The sequence below is a fragment of the Chelonoidis abingdonii genome, chromosome 7 (assembly GCF_003597395.2).
Source record: "Chelonoidis abingdonii isolate Lonesome George chromosome 7, CheloAbing_2.0, whole genome shotgun sequence".
In the NCBI taxonomy this organism is placed as follows: Eukaryota; Metazoa; Chordata; order Testudines; family Testudinidae; genus Chelonoidis; species Chelonoidis abingdonii.
This window is the reverse complement of record NC_133775.1, coordinates 75910171-75933220: the sequence shown is the minus strand read 5'-3', so window position 1 is coordinate 75933220 and position 23050 is coordinate 75910171. Positions and strand designations below refer to the sequence as shown.

The 23050-nt window shown below is 43.6% G+C and overlaps 1 protein-coding gene across 3 annotated transcripts; it reads left to right on the top strand.

Moving 5' to 3' along the window:
- The first annotated feature begins 1584 nt into the window (after positions 1-1584).
- On the top strand, positions 1585-19976 carry PAIP2 (poly(A) binding protein interacting protein 2). 3 transcript variants are annotated; one of them, XM_032779683.2, is made up of 5 exons: positions 1589-1751; positions 3617-3692; positions 10325-10484; positions 16222-16401; positions 18902-19976. In XM_032779683.2, exons 2-5 carry the CDS (start codon positions 3682-3684, stop codon positions 18956-18958), a joined length of 408 nt encoding a protein of 135 aa, XP_032635574.1. In that variant the 5' UTR covers positions 1589-1751; positions 3617-3681; the 3' UTR covers positions 18959-19976. The 3 variants fall into 3 exon arrangements, with proteins under 3 accessions (XP_032635575.1, XP_032635574.1, XP_032635576.1); XM_032779684.2 differs by lacking the exon at positions 3617-3692 and having other exon boundaries at positions 1585-1751; XM_032779685.2 differs by lacking the exon at positions 3617-3692 and having other exon boundaries at positions 10314-10484.
- The last annotated feature ends 3074 nt before the right edge of the window (positions 19977-23050 follow it).

The window sequence follows — 23050 nt, the reverse complement described above, 5'->3', positions numbered from 1 at the left end:
GCAGACCTTAAGGTGGCCATCTGCAGCAGAGAAACTTCAGGCACCAGACTTTCAAAGAGAACTGCTGAGCTTTCAGTTCATCTGCAAATTTGACACCATCAGCTCAGGATTAAACAAAGACTGTGAATGGCTTGCCAACTACAAAACCAGTTTCTCCTTCCTTGGTTTTCACAGGTATTATAAAGTGAGCATATTCTAACACCTTATGCTGTTTCTAGTGATTGACATGTCTATCACATATTAACAGTCACAACACTGGCAGGATTGCTGTTTATTGGCAGGTGAATGTACTTTGGTTATTGAATACATGTAACCAAGTACCCACGAAACTGTCAGGTCTCTGTCTATTTGCTTGATATGGCAGCATCTGGTGCTAACTTTTCCATGCTTGCCACGGTCTCCCGTTGCTTTTGGCCTGTTCTCTCGCTGGCGGGCGTTTGTCGCCAGCACAAGGCTACCCCAAGCTCAGCCGAATACCTGAGCTCTTGGTGGTGCCTGACTTTGCAGGCACAGAGGTGCCCAGGCAAGCAACAGGGTCGTGCCGAGTGCTACGCCAATAAACACAACCGGGGTGAAGAAGAAACAAAGTTTATTTGAGACTTCCAAAGCCGGTGCTGGGGAGACTTAGCAATGCCTCAAATCCAGCCACACCAATACAAGCACGCTTCTTCCCTTTTTTTATGAGTTTTATTTCTCTCTTCTCACCCCCCCCCCAAGCAGTTACCGTAAGCGCTAGGGTGCATTAAGTAATCTTGGCCTCGGCAGCTCGTTAGTAAGTTTTCCTTCTGCAAGTTATCTTGTCCTTCTGCTAAAGGTGCACAGGCCTCATTAGTTCTGCTTTACACCAATTAGAACTGTTGCAACTGATAACGGCTGTTACTCCTGGCCTTTCCCATCTGCCAGCCTCTTAGGTTGATTAGAGCTCAAACATGGAAGGACTTTTGCTCGCCAGAGGCCTAAACAGGAAGACTCCATATTCTTATTGCCTTCCACTTTTTTAAGTTACTTAGGGTTACGCTTAGTGACACCAACATGACTGCCAACATACGTGGCGAGGGCATTGAAAATCCACTATGAAGGGGTCAGGGGCCCAGTGATCATCCCACAACTCCTACTGTGCCCCAACACCTGCCCAGCTCCTATAGCTGCAAAGCAAACAAAACCCAGAAGTCCAGGCCCCCAGCATGCACTGAGCCCACCCCATGCACCCCTCCATCCCTCCCCCACAGAGCCACAAGATGGAGGCCTGGCTCACTCCCTACTCGCCCCCTCAGACTATAGATCCCAACACGTAAAACGCCTTTTCGATCACACCACTCTCGATCTTCAAGATGGAGGCATAACCTCCGCCCCCAGACTACAAGTCCCAGCATGCAGTGCGGTACGCCCGAGTCAGTCAGCATTCTGCCCCTGAACTTCAAGCGGACGCCGCTAACATGGAAAAAACTGCGAATCCCGGCATGCAGCGCGCCACCTGTCTGCCGGCTTCCCTTAGATGCCCTGCCCCGAGTCGGCGCATGGGTTGCTGGGATGCACCGTCTGGGTCCGGAGCAGAGGGGGCGTGGCTTGTGAGGTCACATAGTTAGCGGAAGTGATTTCACGTCCGGCCTGGCTGTTGTGTTTGGAAGGGGAGAGGGGTGGAGGGAGAAGAACCCGAATAAAGAGTGGGGGGGGGCACGAGGCGGCCGTGGCGGAAGAGACCAGCTCGGAGCCCCAGCGCGCACCCTCTGCCGTCCCGCTTTCAACAGCAGGTGAGCCCGGGGAGCGGGGGTTCGAGTCAGTCCGGTCGGGGGAAGGCAGCGAGGACCGTTCCCGCCCCGGACTCCGTGTGGGGGAGGGAGGTTCCCCTGAAGGCCCCGGAGCCGAGGGCTTGGGCCTTCTAATGGCGTTTGTGTCTATTGTCTCGGGCTCTCCATCCGGGTACTGTGGGGGAAGAGAGGGGTGTCTCTAGCGGCGCGCGTGGCATGATGGGATAGCACCCCCCCCGCCCCCACCGAGGAGATCGGCGAGGTGGTCACATTGTTGGTGAACAAAGCGCGCGCGGCGGGGAGTGGGCGGGGCGTATGGCGCGCGCCTGGGGAGGGGGTTCAGCGGCGCGCGTGGGCACTCGTCACCGGAAGGGGGCGGGACTTGGGCTTGGTGTGACTGCTCCGTTTGCGGGCCCTGCTTGGTTGGCTGCTCGCAGTGCACCCCTGGAGGGGCCTCCACATCGGAGCGCGGCCCTGGCGGGGATGGGCTCCCCGGCCAGCAGCGCCGGGCCTGGGGACCCACGAGGAGAGGGCTCGGGGCACGGACCCCAGCTGGGGTGGCCATCCCTAGCGCCGGGGCAGACGTTGGGGGGCACCGTGGGAGGGGAGCCGGTCGGATCCGGCCCGGGGAAGGGCAGTGGCATGCAGAGGGGCCAGGGACTCAGCCACGTGCGCTTCGGTGCCTGGTCCAGTTCTCGCTGCCGAGAGGCGCCGTGCCGTGTGGAGTGCTCTGTAACAGAGCAGCCCCTCTAGGTCCGAGTGCCCCCGGGGTCGTGGGGGTGCCCTGGGCAGGGACAGTGCCGGAGCTGTCTGGCTGGGCAGAGGGATTTTCAGTGCAGCAGTGGCAGGTAGATCCCCGAGAGCGCAGTTCCGCTCATAAATAGTTCCAGTCCAGCTGCTATCTGTCCAGTTGAGTGATGCCACGGAAAGAGGTTAAACTTCTAATTGAGATAACGATAAAAAAGAATCCAGGACAAATAGTTGGCACTTGTATAGGGCTTTCTATGTGAGAGCTTCAAAATATTTAAGAACTTAATTTGTGGTGCCTTCCATCTCAGCACTTTAAAGCCATCTCATAAACACTAATTAAAATGGTCTTCACCCTTGTAAGGAATGTAGTATATCTGTAAAATGGATATAGTATATTTGGCTTGCCCCAAATCACATAGCATAAGTTCTTTTTTTCACTGTACCTTGAAATTTGTAAGTAGGTAGATCTTAGGGCTTTAGGAGTTTTAGCAGGCTTGCTGTTAAAATTCAGGCATTCTTTACCTGAATGAAACTGACTTGGATTAACCAGTTCTGACTTCAGAATTGAAACAAAACAGAACCGGCTGCCTTGGCTCTCAAGTCTGTGTAACAGTTTTACAGGTTCTTATTGCATCTTTATTGCATGATTTCAGTATAGTATTAATAATGATTTCTATGCTATTTGTCAAATCACTCTAACAAAGCTTCATTTCTCAGTTTATTCAACTTCCATTAAGGAAAACTGAAGTATATTTGAAATATTCTGTACAGGGTGATATGTTTGCATCCTGCATGGATTTTATCATATAGTTTCCCCATACTGTTGTTTGATTTCTTGATCTTGTTTGTTTAGTAATTGGTTCTTGTTAAATCTGTTTAGATAATGTGACCAGGAATTTAGTGAAGCTCTTTCCTTGAGCCAGAGAAATAAAATTGCAGTGTAAACAAACATTATAGCACTTCAGTGAGGCTTTTTTATTCTTTTGGCATAGTAACATAACTTTGCTTAATGTTCAGTCAGCTGCTACCAATAAATGTTAAGAGGATGCTGTTGGTCAGTCTCTACAGTACTGCTTAATACTTTAGAAATTTGGAAGGAACTCTATCAGCTTTTGTAGAGAAACACTGGAATTACTGTACTGAATTACATCTGTGAACCGTCCAGTCCAGTGATCAGCACCAGATGCTTTGGAGGTAGGTGGAAGAATCCCCTCAGTAAGTAGATATGGGTTAATCTCCCCCTATGAAGGGTCTCCTCTTAATCCATAATAGAGATCTTTTTTTTTTAAAACCTGAAACATGAGCCTTTATCTCTTTCAAAACTTTTCATTAGCTTTAACTACTGTGGCTCTGGATATTCTTATGATCCATATAAACATCTTGTCTCTTTGAATCTTGCTGAATTCTTGTCCTTAACCCATATTTAGTTTGAAGATTATGTGAAAATATTTCCTATTAATCAGTCCTAAATTTACCTGCCACCATTTAATTTCAGTGAATGGCCCTTTGCTCTGATGGTATGAGACACAGAATAGAAGCTCCTGATATATCTTCTCTAGACCTTTTACTTTTATATATGCTAATCATGTCTCCTTTCTAAACTAAACAATCTCAATCTTTTTGATCTCTCCATGAGAGTTCTTCCATGGCCTTAATCCTTCTTATTGCTTTTCTTGGCGCCATCTCTAATTATGCAATATCTATTTTGAGACTGAGTGCCCACACGCACTGTTCCAGATGGTTCTGTATCTTATGGCATAACTTTTCTGTAGTTTCCATGCTGTTCCATAGGCATCAATATATTAAACACTAAATCTAATAAGGAACATTGAAGCAACCTGCTGTTCACTTTATAACCACAATGAAAATTGACCATTATGCCTACTGTTTTGTGTGTCAGCTGTTTTTAATCCATGACAGTGTACTGCCTCTCACTTCATGACTACTTGGTTCCTTTAGTAGCCTCTAGAGTGGGATTTTTTTCAAAGCTCTTTTGAAAGTCTAGATAGTCAACTTGCCCTCCTTTATCCACTGCTTTACTGCGCCACTTAAATTACATGTGCAACCGCATCATATTTCTAGTACTACAGGAAGTGTCAAGACTATGTTAATTTGTCTGTCTGATGAATATGATCAGTTCTGAAGATTAACTGATCATGCTTTGGAGAAGTGGAGTTATACTGCGTGTTGCATTAAAAATGATGTGCTTTTTTAATTCAGTAAGAGTTGCAGAAAATTGAAATACACAGAATTATCTTTCTGGGTCAGGCACTGTAGTGTGGGATTCAAGAAATCTGAATTGAGTTTGTGTGATTTTGGACAAATCACTTTGTGCCTCAGTTCCTACTTGTAAGAACACTTCTTTCTCATAAGGCTGTGGAGGATACCTCCATACATATTTGGGAGGTGCCTAGCTATATTGGAGGATTATAAATAACTTGAAAGATCTTTCTTGGTACTTTCTCTATGGATTTTAATAACACAGAATAGATTATATCTGTATGATAATTCCTGGAAAAAAATCCAGGTAATTGTTAGTGTGCAAAAACTCAAAATGTAATGTTAATATCAAAGTTGATTCCACGCTAAGGGGATGGGGAAGAACTTGCCATAGAAGGGAAAAATGACCTAAATTGTAGAAAGCTTTTTAATCTTGTAAACTTCTAAAGGTAAACTGCAAGGAGTGAAGAGCAAAATACTGTAAATGAAGTGATTTTTAAAGTACAAATGTAAACAAGCATATGAATTGTCATGTTGGTTTTTAATGGTTTTCAGCTTAATGTGACAACAGTTTTTCAGTAGAACTGCAGAAAAAGAATCCACTAAGTTCTTTATACAATCTCATTTTGTTGTTTTTTCTGTTAAACTAACTTTTGTTTTCCTTTGTTTTGGATTATAAAATCCATAATGGAACAAACTGGACTGGTAGATGCTAATCTTCCTCCTCAACACTATACAATACTAGGTTGATTTCAAAAAGGCATATAGAAGATCTTTGTTCAATGTCCTGTTGATATTTAGGCAAAGTGAAGCTTTGGCTTAGAACACTCATAATCCAAGAATCAATTTCTCTGTAGCAGTCTGTGGCATATCTATCCAAAGATAGAATTTGGATCAGCGTTTCTGAGCCCTAATAGCTAATATGGCTACTGTAGAAAGAGCACCAAGGTGTACATTAGTGGTTTTTGAGGCTCTCATCCTTCGATACAGCAAATTACTTACTGTCAAAAGTAAGTTTTGTTTTTTTTTGAGTATCTCTCTCTATCCCCACCTGGTTTGATAAAGGTGATCTTGTTCACTGTCTGCTTGATCCACTTTGACATCATCTCAATAAAGAGATCTTCAAAGTCATAATCTTGTTTTGAACTAGTATCTCACACAAATAATTGTGATGTCATAGTGAAGTCATTGATACTATAACATCCTGTAGGAGGAGAAATTAGGCTGCCAACGAACTCTGTATGTGAACACAGCTCCCTTTGATTATAGTAAATGGTGAGAACAATACCATGAAATGCATGAGGTGATTAGATTTCTAAGTAAACGCGGTAGTCTTGGGGTCAAAATAGTCAAGATTCCCAAGACTAGTGTTAGAATGTCTAGGTTTAAATGCAGCATAGACAAAAACATTGGCCTTTTAGTTTGGACTATCAGGTTCTTTGTTTTCTATTTTTACCATATTTTTTTTAATTTGTAAGGTTTTTTTTTGTTTGTGTTTTACAAAAGCTATTCAGTTTTTACTGTTTTTTTTTTTTCACCCAGATTTTGGACTCATGTACATGAAAATACTGATTGTTAAGAAAATCCAATCCATTACATTAGGTAGATGAGTTAATAATTGAGTCTAAGTGTAAATGCTTGGCTGTCAGCAAGGCAGTGTGGTGAAAGATGTGCATGCGTACGTACTCTTAATGGGCAGTTCAGAATAAACCACAGCATTAAACTGCTTTACTTTCAGTATTCTTTTCTTTTCTTTTTTCTGTCCTCCCATCCCTGAATTTTAATCCCATTATTTCGCCAGAACAATAGTTAATTTTTGTGACTTTTCACCCATTTTTAATTTTTGTAATAAACACTGATAAATTTCAGGGAAATCCTAAGCAAACTAAACTGAAAAGGAAGAGCTGAATAACCACTGTTCTGTTTACAACTCAAATATATTCAGAAGTGGTGTTTCTGTTCAGTCTTCATGGCCATCAGTCTTGTAAAAGGATCATGATGCTGGATACTCTTGAACCTACACCTTGTAAACTGGCAAAGACTAAAATTGTGGGATTTGTCATGTCTAGATTTAAATTACAAATGCAGTTTTACAACAAAGCATTTGAATTTTTTCACATATACCTGCCAGAGTCCTGAACTCAAAAATTGTGCATGCTATCACGACTTCCTAGTGCACTGCAGGGCTAATGCAGAATCCTGACCTCAAGTCTTAAGAGGAGAAATTAACTCTAGAACTCATGCAAATATATTCATGCTAAACATACTGAGAGTGATTTGGGATCTAAGACAAGCTTGTATTGTCTTCCAGTTTATCCTAAATATGGTCTCTTGCGTGAAATTCCCCAGTCAATGGGCTTTTGTTAATGGGATAACTATAGAATTGTCACATCAAAGGCCTGGTCTACACTAGGAAAATTAAGATGGCTTAACTACATCACTTGAGGGTGTGAAAAAATCCACGCATGCCTGAACAGCATAGTTAACACAACCTAATATCCAGTGTAGATAGCACTAAATTGATGGAAGAATTCTTCCATTGACCTACAGTTCCACCTCTTCTGGAGGTAGATTACCTGCTCTGTCAGTAGAACCCCTCCCATCAGCGTAGGTAGTGTCTATGCTGAAGCACTACAGTGGTGCAATTCTGCTGCTGTAGCATTTCAAGTGTAGACAAGCCCAAAGTGGCTGCGTATGTGAGAACCAGAATAAAATACAGTGGCTGCAGTCTCTCTGACCTTTCCCAGGGTGTCTGAGCAGTGTAATGGCCATCTGAGCGGGTCCATTGATGCATGTGTGGTGCTCTGTAGTTGAGGTTAAAATGATTTCCTGTTTAATCTCACTTTTTTAGACCACCTCAAAAGAAATCAGTCCCTTGAAACATTACTTACCTCATCTGTAGTAGCGTGGAGTGTCTTTCTGGGGAGCTTAATTCAGAAAAGGAGTTATAAAGGAATGCTGAAAACTCACCTTTGAACACTTTCCCGAACATTTTGCTAATATCTACAAAAAAACCTTTGCTTTCAAAGTCATGTGTTTTGGCAAGTGCTGCAGCTACTCCACTGTAGTGTAGAGTCTAATGACTGTGACAGAAGAGGGTTTTTCTGTCACTGTAATAAATGCATCCCCGTGAGAAGGCAGTAGCTAAGTCAAAGGACTAATTCTTCATTTGACATAGGGTGCCTACACCAGGGCTTAGGTTGCCTTAACTTACTTGAATTTGTCTCTCCCAACTCTTCTCACCCCTGAGGCCTGGTCTACACTACGCATTTAAATCGATTTAATGCTGTACCCGTCCACACTACAACGCCCTTTATATCGATATAAAGGGCTCTTTAAATCGATTTCTGTACTCCACCCCGACGAGAGGAGTAGCGCTAAGTTCGATATTAACATATCGGATTACGGTATAAGTGTGGTGAAGATCAACGTTGGGCCTCTGGGCGTATCCCACAGTGCACCATGACGCTCTGAGCATCTGAACTAGACTGCAGCGGGCAGGTAAACAGGAAAGCCTGCGAACTCTGAATTACATTCTCCTGTTTGCCCAGGTGGAGCTCTGATCAGCACGGGTGCGATGCAGTCTTCAAATCCAAAAAGAGCTTCCAGATGGGACCATACGGGAGATACTAGATGATTGCTATATGAGGAGACAAATCTGTTGATCAGAGCTCCGTACAGAACACCGAAATGCCAAGCATTTGAAAAAATCTCCAGGATACACAGCGTGCGTGACAAGCATACGGAGACGCCAGAGACTCAAATGGAACTTGCTCATGTGATTGGAGGGCGGGATACTGAGGACTCCAGCTATTCCCACGTCACAGAGTCTCTGAAAAGTATTTGCATTCTTGGCTTGGCTGCCCATGTCTGTAGGGTTCAAACACAGTGTTCTGGCGTTGGTTCAGAGAATGCTCCTAGCCCCCCCGCCCCCCCCCCCCACCACCGACGTGAAGAAAAGGAAGAAATATTTCTGACTTCTTTCAACGTCACCCTGTTGTGTACTGGATGTGCTGGTAGACGCGATGCTTGCAGCGTGAAGAGCAGTTCGCGTCCTCTCCCCCTCCCGGTAGGCTAGACGGTTACAATCATGACTGATTCCTCCGTCGCCATCAGCCCCTGAGTGCTCCTGGCGGGCCTTTAGGTGAGGCTGGCTGGTGCGCACGGGGTAAAAAATGGGAATGACTCCAGTTACTCCCAGTAAGACTGTACAGACGGGCTGAGGTAACCATCTTCATCATAGCAACTGGGGGTGAGCTTCCATCAAGCCCCTCCCTTTCCTGTGTAAAGAAAAGATTCTGTACTGCTGGGCTGTCATAGCCCGGGAGTGGCTGCCTCCCTCAATTTTATCCACTACAAGTCTCGTTTCTTATTTCCTGCATTCTTGATAACTTCATGACACACAGGGGGGGACACTCGCCACGGTAGCCAGGAAGGTTGGGGGGAGGAAGGCAACGGGTGGGTGTGTTGCAGGGGCACCCTGTAATACTGACACGGAGCCAAGCTGGTGTCTGATACACTGTCTCTAATACACTTGCCCCTTTATTCTAGGCAGGACGTGACTCTATTTTTAGAAACCATTAAGGAGGATTGACTCGAGTCCCACAGTGGTACATCCATTTTGCTTTTGCGTTTGCGCCCGGCCGATTTCAGCAGGGGCACTATGAATAGCAGGCGAGACATACAAGGGGACGAGAATAACCAGTCACTCTTTTGCCAGTTTTTCTCGGCAGTAGACGGTACAAACGGACGGTAACATCTCTGCTATCATGCAAGCAATGAATGCCTGCTGTGTAGCGTGAGTATCGCCTCTCGTCTTCCGCGGCCTCAGTACACATCGGTGCCCGAAAAAAAAAAAGGCTGACAGAGCTCACCAATGGTTGCCGTGCTTGGCGTCTGCCAGGCAATCCAGGGGAAAAAATGGCGCTGCGAAAGGATTGTCAGTCTGATGTTTTTTCCGGGAGGATAGGAATGACTGATGACAATATTACCAGGACCACCCGCCGACAATAATGATTAACCCGAATTCCAAGGGAGTGGGGGAGACTGCCGGGTATTGGGATAGCTACGGAAGAGCTACCCACAATTGCAACGCTTCAGAATCGCCATCGTTAGCCATCGGCAATGGACGCACAACGCCAAATTACTGTGCCTAGTGTGGCCGCATGAGATCGAATGTATAATATCAGTTTTATAAAACCGATTTTAGCTAATTCGATATTATCCCGTAGTGTAGATGTGGCCTGAGTGATGTAGCTAGGTTGACATAAGCTTTAGGTGTAGACCAAGCCTCTGCGTGTTTTGGTGGGGCTTACTGAGGTAGTTACAAGGAAAACTATTCTTGAATGTACACAGAGCAGAGTTTGAAATGTAAATTGAACTTCTTTTAGGACTCTCCCACATTTTGCCATTATGTGGCTTTTGCTTAGCTAGCAGAAGTTATCACTCTGTCGGGTAGTGGTCATTTATAAGCTCCAGAACTACGCTTGATTTTTCTGTTGGTGACTGGAGTCTGTAAATACAGGTCCGGTGTTTACTAATAGTTACTAGATGGGGTTTATACTGATGCCAAATTTAAGTCTTTGATTACTTCAGTTAACTTTCAGGCTTCAAGTCAAAGGCTCAGCCATGAAAGATCCAAGTCGCAGCAGTACTAGCCCAAGCATCATCAACGAAGATGTGATTATTAATGGTCACTCTCATGAAGATGACAATCCGTTTGCTGAGTATATGTGGATGGAAAACGAAGAGGAATTTAACAGGCAGGTAAGTTGCCTTACAGTTTTCAAATCTGTTGTGGTGTATTCCATTTGTGTTTCTAGCTCACAGGGCAGACAGCCTGGTCTAGTGTCAGGAGTAAAGACTAGGAGTATGTAGACTTGGGCTCTAGTCTTGATTCTGCCACTGGGTTGCTGCTGATACTGTGGGAAAATATCAATCAGTGATTCAGTTTCCCCTCCAGTAAAATAAGTAACTGCCCATCTCTTGATGACTGAATGAAAAACACTCTAGAAGAGTTTTTTATTTCATAGCACAGAATTACATGGAAATATGCTATGTGTAAAGTTGCTTTCCACAGTGTGGCTCACAGGGAAGAACTACGGGTTGAAAGACTTATAATGAGACCTTTTGTGGAGGGGTTAAGCTCGTGAGGCCAGTTACTGTGCTTTTAAGATATAACCAAGTGAAAAACATGCCTACAAGTACACCATTGGCCTTCATAAGTCCACCTGCAGAATCCTGCTTGGTCATGGGAATGTTGAGGCAAGATGGTGTTAGTGGGGGACTTGGTAGTGACCCCTATATTTAAGTGCATAATGCTTTCCTTTATAAAAGATTTTTTACCTCTTTCTTGAAGGATTTACACCTGTTTACAGCAGGCCTCTGAAATTCTTTCAAGTCTTTGGATTTAGAAAAGTAGTGCTTTCTCTGTACCATGAAATTTCATGTATTAGTTGTGTTATAAACTTATGAAAATCTCCATTTTCTTCTCACTTGCACTGTTAGCAATATTGTGTTGCCAAAATAATAAAATATGAACATCCTTACTCAAAATGGCATTGAGAATCTGGAGCTGCTTTGAGGGAGCTGTGGCAGCAATGCCAAGATCCCCCAAAACAATCCTCTCTGCCCAGCCAGATTTGGCTCATGGCCTCAGTTGCTCATCTCCGGAGAGATGGGCTTTCCCCCAACCACTCCCTTTCTCACTCAATATATGGCCTCCATCACCCATAACCACTGCCACACTCCCCTGCTGATGCAGGGGTAGCTAGTCCTATAGTTCAAATGTTAGCAGTCTATACTGCAGTGCTGAGGGTTCAGAATTTTAAACCCTACTGATGGGACAGTTGTTGCAATTGCATATAACAGAAATTGATTTCACCATTTTCCTTTTGGAAAAACCTAGGAAAGACCATGTAGACAGGGCCAGCTCCAGGCACCAGCAAAGGAAGCAGGTGTTTGGTGCGGCCAATGGAAAGGGACGGTCTGGGAATTCGGCGGCGGGTCCCTCAGTCCCTCTCTTCCTCTTTGAGCTGCACTCGAAGTGCCACCGAAGAGGAAGAGAGGGAGTGAAGGATCTACCGCTGAATTGCTGCAGAAGAATGAAGCGGCGCAATTGAGCTGCCGCTGATGGGCTTTATCTTTTTTCTTTTTTTTCACGCTTTGCCGCTTGGGGCGGCAAAAAACCTGAAGCTGGCCCTGCATGCAGAAACTAATTAAAAAAAAATGCTATTTAGGTTACAAAGTCAGGAAATACCAGAATTTAGGTTGCCTGTGCAATATAAATTCTGCCCTTTGTGTATATGCATTATGATAGCATGTAATTAGGCAGTGTTTTGTTTTTTTTTTCTTGGGACCCACTGTGCCTTATTCAGTGCATAGGATGGTTAATGCTCAGAGAATGAACCAGGGTTGTGTGGTGAATGAAGCCATTTGTGGGATCCCTACCGCCTTTTCTCTAGAAGTTGAAAGGTGTATAGAAAACCAGGCAGGGAACTATGGGAGGGGAAAATGGTCAGTAGTTGAGGCAGGTGAATGCCAGAGTTCTGCTCTCTTCTTGCCTTTGCTACAAACATTCAGTGTGGTGCTGAGTGACTCACTTAAACCAAAATTTTGGCAGGTGGCCATTAATTGTGTTGAGGTGCCCACCTTGAGATACCTGAGGCCTTGCTCTGCAAGTATTGAATACTTGCAAACTGAAGTCCGTGGGAGCTGTGGGTGCCAAGCACTTCTTGTGCCAAGTATTCTGGAGAATGAGCACAGGATGGAGTATGGAGGTCCTGTGTTCTAATCCTAGCTGTGCCACTGGCTCTGTGTTGCCTTAGGCAAACCTTATTTTTTTATTCTGAGTTTTTCTCTACCTGTAAAATGGTGCTGTTATCTCCCAGGGAAGATGTGCAGATGAACTTATTGTGGGAGGGACTAAGGCAGTGTCTGCACTTAAAATGATAGAGCTACCCAGTTGCAGCACTTCAGTGTAGACACTCTCTGCAGTGACTGGAGAGGTTCTGAGACTGTAGTTAATCCCTGTGCCCGAGAGGCAGTAGCTTGGTCAATGGAAATGAATATTGAATTGTTCACTGCAGGGTCTGGACTGTATTCTGTAAATAGGGTAGGTCCACGCAGCAGATGGTGGGGATTAAAAGGAAATAATGAGCAGTTGCCTCTTTCTCTGAGCACTATCCATCCTGTGAACTGAATGAGGCAGAGGGCTGTGTGACAATGCATTCATGTAACTGAAGGTTGATTCATAATTCAGCCCCGTTGTGAATACGCATTAAGGTTGCCCATGGAACCTTAATTCTGGGATTTCCTAACGGTTGAGTACATGAGCCAAATCCGTTGGAGTAAACTGTAAAAGTGGAGAGACTTCTTCAAGTTTCCTGTGAACACATTTTCTAATCTTAATCTGTTCCCTTGGTCACCTTTATTCCCTGGCTATAACTGGCAGACTTGGGGTGCCAGTCTACATTTTGCTGCTTTTTATTCTGTGTCCTGCAGGACAGTGATACTGCTGTCATATAGAACTCTCTCCAAAGCTTGTCAGCAATACCTTTGTTAAGGATTATGTCTAAGGCTATGATTTTGTCAGGGATGTTTTTAGTAAAAGTCAGGGACAGGTCATGGGAAATAAACAAATAATCACAGAAGCTGTGACCTGTCTCTGACTTTTTTACTAAAAACATCCCTGACAAAATGGAGAGGGAGGAAAGTCCAGCCCCCTGCATCCACTCCCCCTCCTCTCCCCCCCAACAGCTGGTAGCTGCAAGGTCCCCATTTCCCAGTGGCTGTGGGGGCCCCTTCCAGTAATAAAGCTGGGCAGCTCAGGGGTCGCTGCTGACGGTGGTGGCTGGTCAGGGGCTGGGGAGGGTCACACCACTTGCAGCTCCTGGGCAGATGCAGGGGGAATCCCCTGCCCTCCGTGGAGGCTGCGCTGGGATGCTGTGGGGTCCCCCACTGCCAGCTGCAGCTGGGCAGCTGTGGGGCCCCCACTGTCATGGAGGTCACTGGAGGTCACATTCTGTGATTCCATATCCTCAGTGACGTAATCTTTAGTCTTAATTATGTCTTCTTTGCAGTATTAGCTGGCCTGGTTAGAGTTGTGGGTTAGAGCCTGGGTTCTTCTATGATTCTCCTTTCATTCAGGCTGGTAACCTTATCTTGCAGTGAGGACACAGACTAAACTATCTGAGTGCTGATAGCCCTCCATTGCCTTCCCACAGTTCCTCCTGCATACCCAGAAGGACAGACAAGTAGACAGGTTCTCCCACAATTCGCTGGGAAAGAATCAGAGTGGCTTAGTTTACTGCAGTACAGAGAACCAGAGGATATTTTAAGCAGTCAAGGGATAAGAGGAAAGATCTTGTCATAGGTCAGTAACCCTGGAAACAAAGGGTAGGAATAAATGGTCCGTTCTCAGAATGGAGAAGTAAACAGAGGGGTCCCCAGGGATCTCTGCTGGGACCAGTGCTGTTCAACATATTCATAAATGATCTGGAGAAAGGGGTAAACAAGTGGCAATATTTGCAGATGGTACAAAATTGCTCAAGATAAGTTGAAAGCAGACTGCAAGGAGTTATAAAGGGGTCTCACAAAACTAGGTTACTGGGCAACACAGTGTACTCCTGTGGGAATTCTGCACAATGCAGAATTGTGCAGAATTTCCATTTTCCCCATGGAAATAGGCTTCAGAGATGTTGGCCACCACTAGGGGCCGGGTCGCTGGCCACCACTAGGGGCTGCTGGACCCAGCAGAGCCCAGCTCACAAATAAAAGACAAGGCTGTGTTGAGGGGGAGGGAACTGGAGGGTTTCCAGCAGCTGCAGTTGCCCACATGCCCTGAAGTAAGGAGGTGGCAGCACGCAGGAAACTCTGAGCAAGCCCCAGGACCCAGCATCAGGCTGTTTCTCCCTCAGGATCCCTGGGCTTTAGGAGGGTAGAGTCTGAGTGTCTGGGCTAGGGGGAGAGGGGGCGCATAGCTGGGCTCTGGGGGTAGGGTGTGTGACTGTCTGGTCAGGGTAGGGGTTCACAGCTGGCCTCAAGGGGGGAGGGGAACAGGGTGTGACTGTCTGGGCTGAGGGGGCTGCAGCTGGGCTCTGCAGGAGAGGGGAGTGACTTGCTGACAGGTATTTTGAAATAAATTAGCTAAATAATTGAAACTGGTGTGATTACATAGTGTTATTTTGACAGATATTGTGTGCAGATTTTTTAATTTTTTGGTGCAAAATTCCCCCAGGAGTAACAATGGCAGATTAATTCAATGTTGATAAATGCACAGTAATGCACATTGGAAAATGTAATCCTAACTATATATACAAAATGATGGGATGTAAATTAGCTGTTAACACTCAAAGACACTTTGCAATCATCACTGATAGTTCTCTGAAAACATCTGCTCAATATGCAGTGGCAGTCAAAAAAGCTAACCATGTTAGGAACCATTAGGAAAGTAATAGATAAGAAAACAGAAAATAGCATAATGCCACCCTATAAATCTATGGTACGCCCACACCTTGAATACTGTGTGCTGGTCTGGTCAACCCATCTCAAAAAAAAAAAAATGTATTGGAACTGAAAAAGGTACAGAGAAGGGCAAGAAAAACAACTAATGGTATGGAACAGCTTCCCTGTGAGGAGAGATGAAAAAGACTGGGACTCTTCAGCTTGGAGAGACCACTGGGGGAAGGGGGGATATGATAGAGGTCTAAAAAATCTTGACTGGTGTGGAGAAAGTGAGGCGGTATTGTTTACTCTTTTACATAACGCAAGAACCAGGGATCACCCAATGAAATTAATAGGCAGCAGAATTAAAACAAACCAAAGGAAGCACTTCTTCACACAATGCACAGTCAACGTGTGGAACTCATTGCCAGGGGATGTTGTGAAGGCCAAAAACTATAACTCAGTTCAAAAAAGAACTAGATAAGTTCATGGAGGATAGGTCTATCGATGGCTGTTAGCCAAGATGGTCAGGGATGCAACCACATGCTCTGGGTGTCTCTAGCCTCTGACTGTCAGAAGCTGGGAGTGGATGACAGGATGGATCACTCTGATTATCTGTCCTGTTCATTCCCTCTGAAGCACCTTGGCCACTGTTGAAAGACAGGATACTGGGCTAGATGAACTATTGATATAACCCAGCGGGGTTGTTTTTTTATGTGCTTGTCCCCCAGAAATCCTAGTTATACACATGGGACCACAGAACCAGTGAGGACACAGTAACTCAAGCAGGGCTTTGCAGTGTGGCTGCTCACACCTGGGTGCTGAGTGTGCAGTGAAGATATAGATAGAGCAGTGGTTCTCAACCTATTTACCATTGTGGGCTGCATATGCAGCTCTATGTGTGTTGTGGACTGCATCCACAACAATCTGTATTTTACCAGTATGGCCATGAGGGTGTCACATGGATTGCAGCTGTGTGCTGATTGGGTCGAGGGTTGAGAACTACTGCCATAGAGAGACTTTATCCACCAGAACACTCTTTTCCCCTTTCTAACTTTAGATTGAAGAGGAGTTATGGGAAGAAGAATTTATTGAGCGTTGTTTCCAGGAAATGCTGGAAGAGGAGGAAGAACATGAGTGGTTTATTCCCGCTCGAGACCTCCCACAAACAATGGATCAAATCCAGGACCAGTTTAATGACCTCGTTATCAGTGACAGCTCATCACTGGAGGATCTGGTGGTATGTTTCCTCTCAGCTTGTTCTTAGATAACTTTGTTTGAAATTTTTTTTAAAAAAAGTCACCTTCCAAAAGACTCTAGGGCCTTGACAGGTCATTAAAATGGCTAATAAAAAAAAACAAACAGCAATAGCCAGTTATCAATAATATAAAGGCTCTCCAGCTCAGATCCCATATATAATCCAGGAATCTCTTTAACCTGATATACACATGTAGGGGAAAATACTAAAGTATTGGATACAGTACTGTTATCTTACCAAAAATGGTATGGAATGTGATAGTAGCTGAAGTTCTGTTGGATTGTCCATAGAATCGCATGGGTGTTTTACGTAGTCCATTGCCACAAATACTAGTGGTATGTGGGTATATATGCTGTTTGGCAGAAATCACTATGTACTCAATGAAAGGCGAAAGGTCGAACATGCTGACTGCGTGGTGTGTAATCCAGCAGCAGTGGCTTAATTCAACAACTCTTGTTGCAGACAGTCTGATGTACATCCAAACATCGTGTTAACTATCACAGAATTTGGCATGTTGGAAATAGACCCTTAGGACTGAAATAATACAGTCCAGATCTAGCTTGAGATGTGTTGGTAGAAAATTTTGAAAGAGATTACCTAGATTTTTATTGACTGTAGCCGGTATAATTAATTATTTGTCAGACCAAACTTTTTAAAATAGGTGGAGATGATCTTTTTACTTGTACTTAGGAGTGAATCTTTGCCAAGAAACCTAAACCTTCTGCAAAAACCTAGTGTAAATCTTACTAACTCTCCTTATAAGTACTTGAAAGTATTTTAATGTCTGGGTTCCTAGAATAGAAACTGTTCTTAAATTTAGAAAGATGTTGAAATGAACTAAAAGTACCCAAACAAGTTTCAGATAGTGCCTGTTAGCCCAGAACAGTTAACTTGCAAAAGCAACTAATATAAAACGTTATAACTGACACTCCCAAAAGCAAGGGAACTACATGGCAGTGCAGAGACATACCATGCTGATACTTATTACAGCTGTCTAATGTCCATGACATCCAGTGCACACCCTCTTGCAGCTCCCCATCAGTGCAATGGCTATTGACCCATGATAGAGGTACACAGGGTACATTTAGTAATGTTGGACTTCTCTAGAGCAGTGGTTCCCAAACTTGTTTCCGCCACTTGCGCAGGGAAAGCCCTGGCAGGCTGGGCTGGTATGTGTACCTGCCGTGTCCACAGGTTCGTCCAATCGCGGCTCCCAGTGGCCGCAGTTCACTGCTCCAGGCCAATAGGAGCTGCTGGAAGCGGCGGCCAGTACATTCCTTGGCCCACGCCGCTTCCAGCAGTTCCTATTGGCCTGGAGCAGCAAACTGTGGTGACTGGGAACCTGTGGACACAGCAGGTACACAAAGTGGCCCAGCCCGCCAGGGGCTTTCCCTGCACAAGCGGCGGAACAAGTTTGGGAACCACTGCTCTAGAAATCCGACAGTAGAGAGAGAGTCATTGCTAGCCTGACATTAATGCTAGTGATCAACCACACGCTAACTGTGTGCCTGAAAAGTTCTTGTGCATTTGAAATTTCTTGTTAAAGATCAATACTTCACAATAAGCCTTGAAAAAATAAAATTGGCCTAGAAGTTACATATAGTTAATGTATCTGTCAGCTCAGTGACTCAAGATAGCAGACATATAACTGGCCTAAAATATCAAGTGGTAACAAAGGTGCTGGTGACAAAAACTAGTGTATAAACCACTTAGAGTTCAAATAAATTCATGCTTGCAGCCATCCCAGTTTCTGTTCTTTCTTTGTTAGGCAATACGTGGAAGTTGTTTGTGTAAAATGAAGCTTCCCTTGGTGCTGCTTATTGCCCACATGGAAGTTATTACATTCCTGAGTTCTCTGGAAATACTACAGGGTGGCTAATTATGAAATAAGCAGGCATATGTACTCAAGTATGGGTGTTAAGTATTCTATTTTGACATAACTCTTCTTTGAAGGAAAAACCAGTCAGTCAGTGGCTTAAAACTATTCAAATCTAGCTTCTAACATCAAGTCTTTGCTTATGTTGCATAACCAAATGTGTCTACAAACAGATATATAAGGTTTAAGATCATGTTACACTTGTCCAGAATCAGTTTGAATTAAAGCTCTGGTGCTTTTGGTGTTTTAGGGAGACTACAGGCTTTAACTTGCAGCTTTTCAGGGAAGAGACTGTCTCCTTAGTACTTATTGTGTTAGGCACTATACAAACGGGACTCTGATTTAATTGAAGCTTCTAGGTGCTTTTGCTGTTTTATTTTTGTTTGTTTGTTTGATTTTTAAGACATTAATAGCCCTGCTCTTAAGGTGTAGTGATGAGCAGATGAAGGGTTCTAAACCTCTTTGTGATTTTAATGTCTTCAAGAACTCATGTTAAATTGTCTCTGTCCGTCCATTTTAAACTTGTAAACTATGGCTATGAACAATGCTTTTCTCAGGAAAAGTGAGATATAAGTAATATTGTGATTTGGTTGTCTTTCTCCGCAGGTCAAGAGTAATCTGAATCCAAACGCAAAGGAGTTTGTTCCTGGGGTGAAGTACTAAATATGAGTAGACTGGGCCCTCTTTTGGTGGATGTAGCACAATTTCCACACTGTGAAGCCAGTATTAGAAGATTTAATTGTAAAAGCTCTCTTCTTGTCACTGTGTTACACTTATGCATTGCCAAAGTTTTGTTAGTCTTGCATGCTTAATAAAAGTGCTGAGACTGTTATTAAGTAAAAAGCTGTCAAAAGTTTAATGAAAACATAATTGGACCCTGGCTTTCTGTGAAGGAGACAGTGAGGTAAGAAGCACCAGTCAAGTTGAGACAAAGTACCAAATTTATGAAAACCTCTTGCAGACTCTGTTTTTTAACAGGATTTAGGATTTAACTAAGGATGGTCTGTTACTAAAACATGTCAACTGGTGTTAATTTGCACCTGATAATGCCTTAACTTCAAAATAAAAGGAAGGTTATCGGATCATTATGCAAATTAGCTAACTTTCCGTTTCAGTATTTTTACTAATGTTAATTTTTTTCCTTATAAAAAAACTTTACTTCATGCTCTTCTTTTTGAGAAGTGTGAATGATCATACCAGACTTCTACAGACCTGTGCAGAGTCCTAGATCTCAGCTACTGAACTAACAAACAAGCCGTTGGAAGAAATGTCCTGTATTTACAGTATATCGTGTTACAAATGTCTTTGTTTCACTTCCTAATTACATTTAAGGAGATGTTTCATCACAATTTCTTCCAAGAACTTGGCTACATAGCACACTGTCTGTGTAACTTCTAGCATACAACCTTAATCGAGCTGGATTTAACCAAGAAAACTTTAGCGTTAGTGATTTGAGTGGTGCTTTTCCCTTGCTTTGTTTAATCATCACTACACAATAGTCTACAGCACAACAACTTTTTTCTTTTAATAAAGCTAGAACAGTTTTGGCTTCTTAAACTTCATATTTGGGTAGGTTAAGCTGCCATACGTGTTCAGTGTGAATAGTGTTTAAGTTGAAAATATTGTAAAAAAATTATATTTTTTCAAAAATATTTAAAAAAATAAATAATAGTAGAAATGATTTGGTGATTGTCTCTTGAATATGCACCATACTCAGACACATTTGATAATGTGAGGGAATGAGGGGAATAATTCTACACTATCTCAGCAAGAATAATGCTTAAGGTTTTAATAAATGGTGCTCCTTGTAACAAGCTAGTCCAAAGTAATGATTTGAAGTTGGTGTCTGATTTACTCCTCCTTTCTTCATACTAGCATTTCCTTGACCATCTTCCCATAGGTACATTTTTCACCGCTACTAATGGCAGTTCAGCGCCCACATTGCTTGCAGCATTGCAAACCCTAGTGTAGACAGTGCCCAGCTGATGGCACCATTTGAAGGACTGTGGCTAAAACTGAGCCTTTCAGAAGCTTTTATGGTACAATCTGAGTCCTGCCACACTTTGGGTGTCACAGACAAATTGCACCTGAATGCAGCTGATAATGAAAAGCTATTGGAAGACACTGGAGAGGGACTTAAATCATCATTATGGGTATAGTTGGTAGCTTCAAAGTATCAACAGAATAGAGATGGATCCTGATTTCCAGTCAGGTAGCTTTGTTTAATGGTGCACTTAATGCTGAACTAACTGTCTTTGAGATGAACTCAAATCCTTTGTCCTTCTGCTTGTATGTACTCTTGACAGTGCCAGCACTTTATTTTAGAGGCGTTGTTTGTTTTCATTCAGATCTGGATTGGTTACTGCTCTAATTGTCAGAGTGTTGAGTAATTTATTCACACACTGGTATTTGGTAATCTCTAAGCACCCATTTGCAGTACTGATCAGCAGCTTTAATATTTACTACATTTAGAATGAGAAATGATCACCTAGAGGAATCTCTGGAGATTGGGGGGGAGGGGGGAGATGAATTTGACAATCTAGTATAAATCCACACTATTGGAGGCCATGCCCACTTTCAAGATATTTACAGATTCTACCAACCTAGTCCTGCTAACTACAAACTGCACCCACTGGCCTCTTCAACATCTGATAAACGCTGTCTCCATTTACTAGCCCTGTCCTCTCCTAAATCACCAAGGAGTTATTCATTCCCATTTCTAATACACTTCTAGTCAGGTCTGTAGCTGACTTCTTAAGGGACACAACAAAAACCTTGATCTCATCATTTCCCTTCTTACATTTCCTTTGCAGAATAATTCTCAGATCCTAATATCAGTATCAAATGTTAGGTGAACATGAAATGTGTCAAGTAAAAAAAAACGAAATGCCACACCACTAGGGTGTTTTTCCCCTGGGGTTCGGGAATAGGGTGAATTTCACCCCAGAAGAGTGCTCCTGCATTGGCAGCACCACTTCCTCCTCTAGCCTTCGTTGCCTTTGGAAGGGTCTCTAAACTCTCTGAGCCTAGACTTGATTAAATTCTGAGATGTGATGCTATGGGGGCATGTGGCTGCTAAGTGCTCTCACTTGCATATGCTATATGTAGGAGCCTACTAGTGGGTAGAGTAGTGATGCAACCAAGAATCTTTAAAATGACTTGGACAACAGAAAAGAGCGAACGAAGTATGTAGTATGAAGTTGATTGATGATATTCAAAGTGGCAGTGGGTGTCCTCTGGGAGCATTGCTAGTCAGTCACATAGAGACCCTCCCCTTTTAGAGCCTATCACTCATCAGCAAGGGAGCTCAGGCACACTTGCATGTCCAGTCACAAGCTGCATTTTGATATTAATGGCACTTCATCAAGGTCCAGGAAGGGATCAGCTTTGCATTAAACGTACCCATACTCAGTCCAGTCAAGCTGTAGTGCTTGTGCATCCCATTTCCTAGGGAGATGTGTTCACAGGTATGTCTTAGTAAGGGTTTCTTGCAGAAGTTTCCGACTAGGCAATTCTGGAAAGTGAGTGGGCGCAAAGGCATTATTCAACTGATCCGTGTTCAGAGTCAATCTCTCGTATCAGAGATGCAAACGTACTTATGTTAGCCCTGGAGAGCCAAAGCAGTTCAGAAAATGAGCTTGTCTATTCATCCTTGGGTATAATTAACAATTATTTAAGATCTAATTATACTTATGCAAACTATTGAGAGCTAGGTAGTTGCTCAGCTGTTGGTCCATCATTTGTCTAGCAGAACTTTCTTCACAAGATGGAAAAACGCTCCTTTACTCTGGTCATGAACTGCTGAATATGGAGGTCATTGCTACATTGAGGCTATCCATCGGAGCCTGTGCTACCAAAAAGTTCCGCTGAACCTCAGCCCATTGGATCAGGGATTCAGGAAGATGTTAATTAGCCTCTGTGCATGACAGATAAAGAATTCTAACAAATGCTTCACAAAAATCTTAACTATTTGTTGTCCATTAAATGGCAGTGTGGCAAAGGCCAAGGTAGTTTACACTCAATGTAACAGGCAATAGGAAAGACAGATCGGTGTAGCAGAGCTATCCAACATAAACTTTTCCAGGGTTACGTTGCGGGACTAGTGAGGCAAATATAAGGGGCAGTTCTCTCCACTGTCAATAAAAACACAGAAACACGTGATCTGGAATATTAATGTATCAAATACATTATCCCAACAAAAAATGCTATAGTGTCCATACCAAGTGTGTCATGGTGGCCATGCTGATCCAGATTAATCCCTGGTATAATTCTGCTGAAGTTTATGGAGTTACGCCAGAAATTAATTTAGCCCAGAATGTCTGGATAGCAGTTTATTACACATGGCTAGTTGAGTTGTGTAAAACTTGGGCTAGTTTTGCCTAGATTCATGAGCATTCTAGTGAATCTGAGCCAAGTTTTGAACAAATCTTAAACCAATTTGGGGTTAGAGTTGGAAACTGCAAGCGTTGGTTTGAAGTCAGTCCATCCACAGCTCTGCTGTTTTGGTTGAGCTGCTTTGAGGTGCTGGGTTTGACACACACTAGCCAGATGTACCATACTGAAGGCTTGTGCTATCTCAAAGAGTAAGCAGGCCACAGCTGTCACACATGCTTAGACCAAATGGACAGCACAGCATAAAAATGACTGACTCAAACTAGGGTATGTTGCCCTTTGTAGACTCCACAGGGACATGAATCAAAACTATGGGGGAACCCCTATGAACTGATCCCCAAGTTCTCCCCTCTTCAGTTTGAC

Excerpts from the sequence above, each read along its gene's own strand:
- PAIP2 (XM_032779683.2), top strand. Across the intron at positions 10,485-16,221 it reads AAGAGGAATTTAACAGGCAG|ATTGAAGAGGAGTTATGGGA; the intron begins GTAAGTTGCCTT and ends TTCTAACTTTAG. Across the intron at positions 16,402-18,901 it reads CATCACTGGAGGATCTGGTG|GTCAAGAGTAATCTGAATCC; the intron begins GTATGTTTCCTC and ends CTTTCTCCGCAG.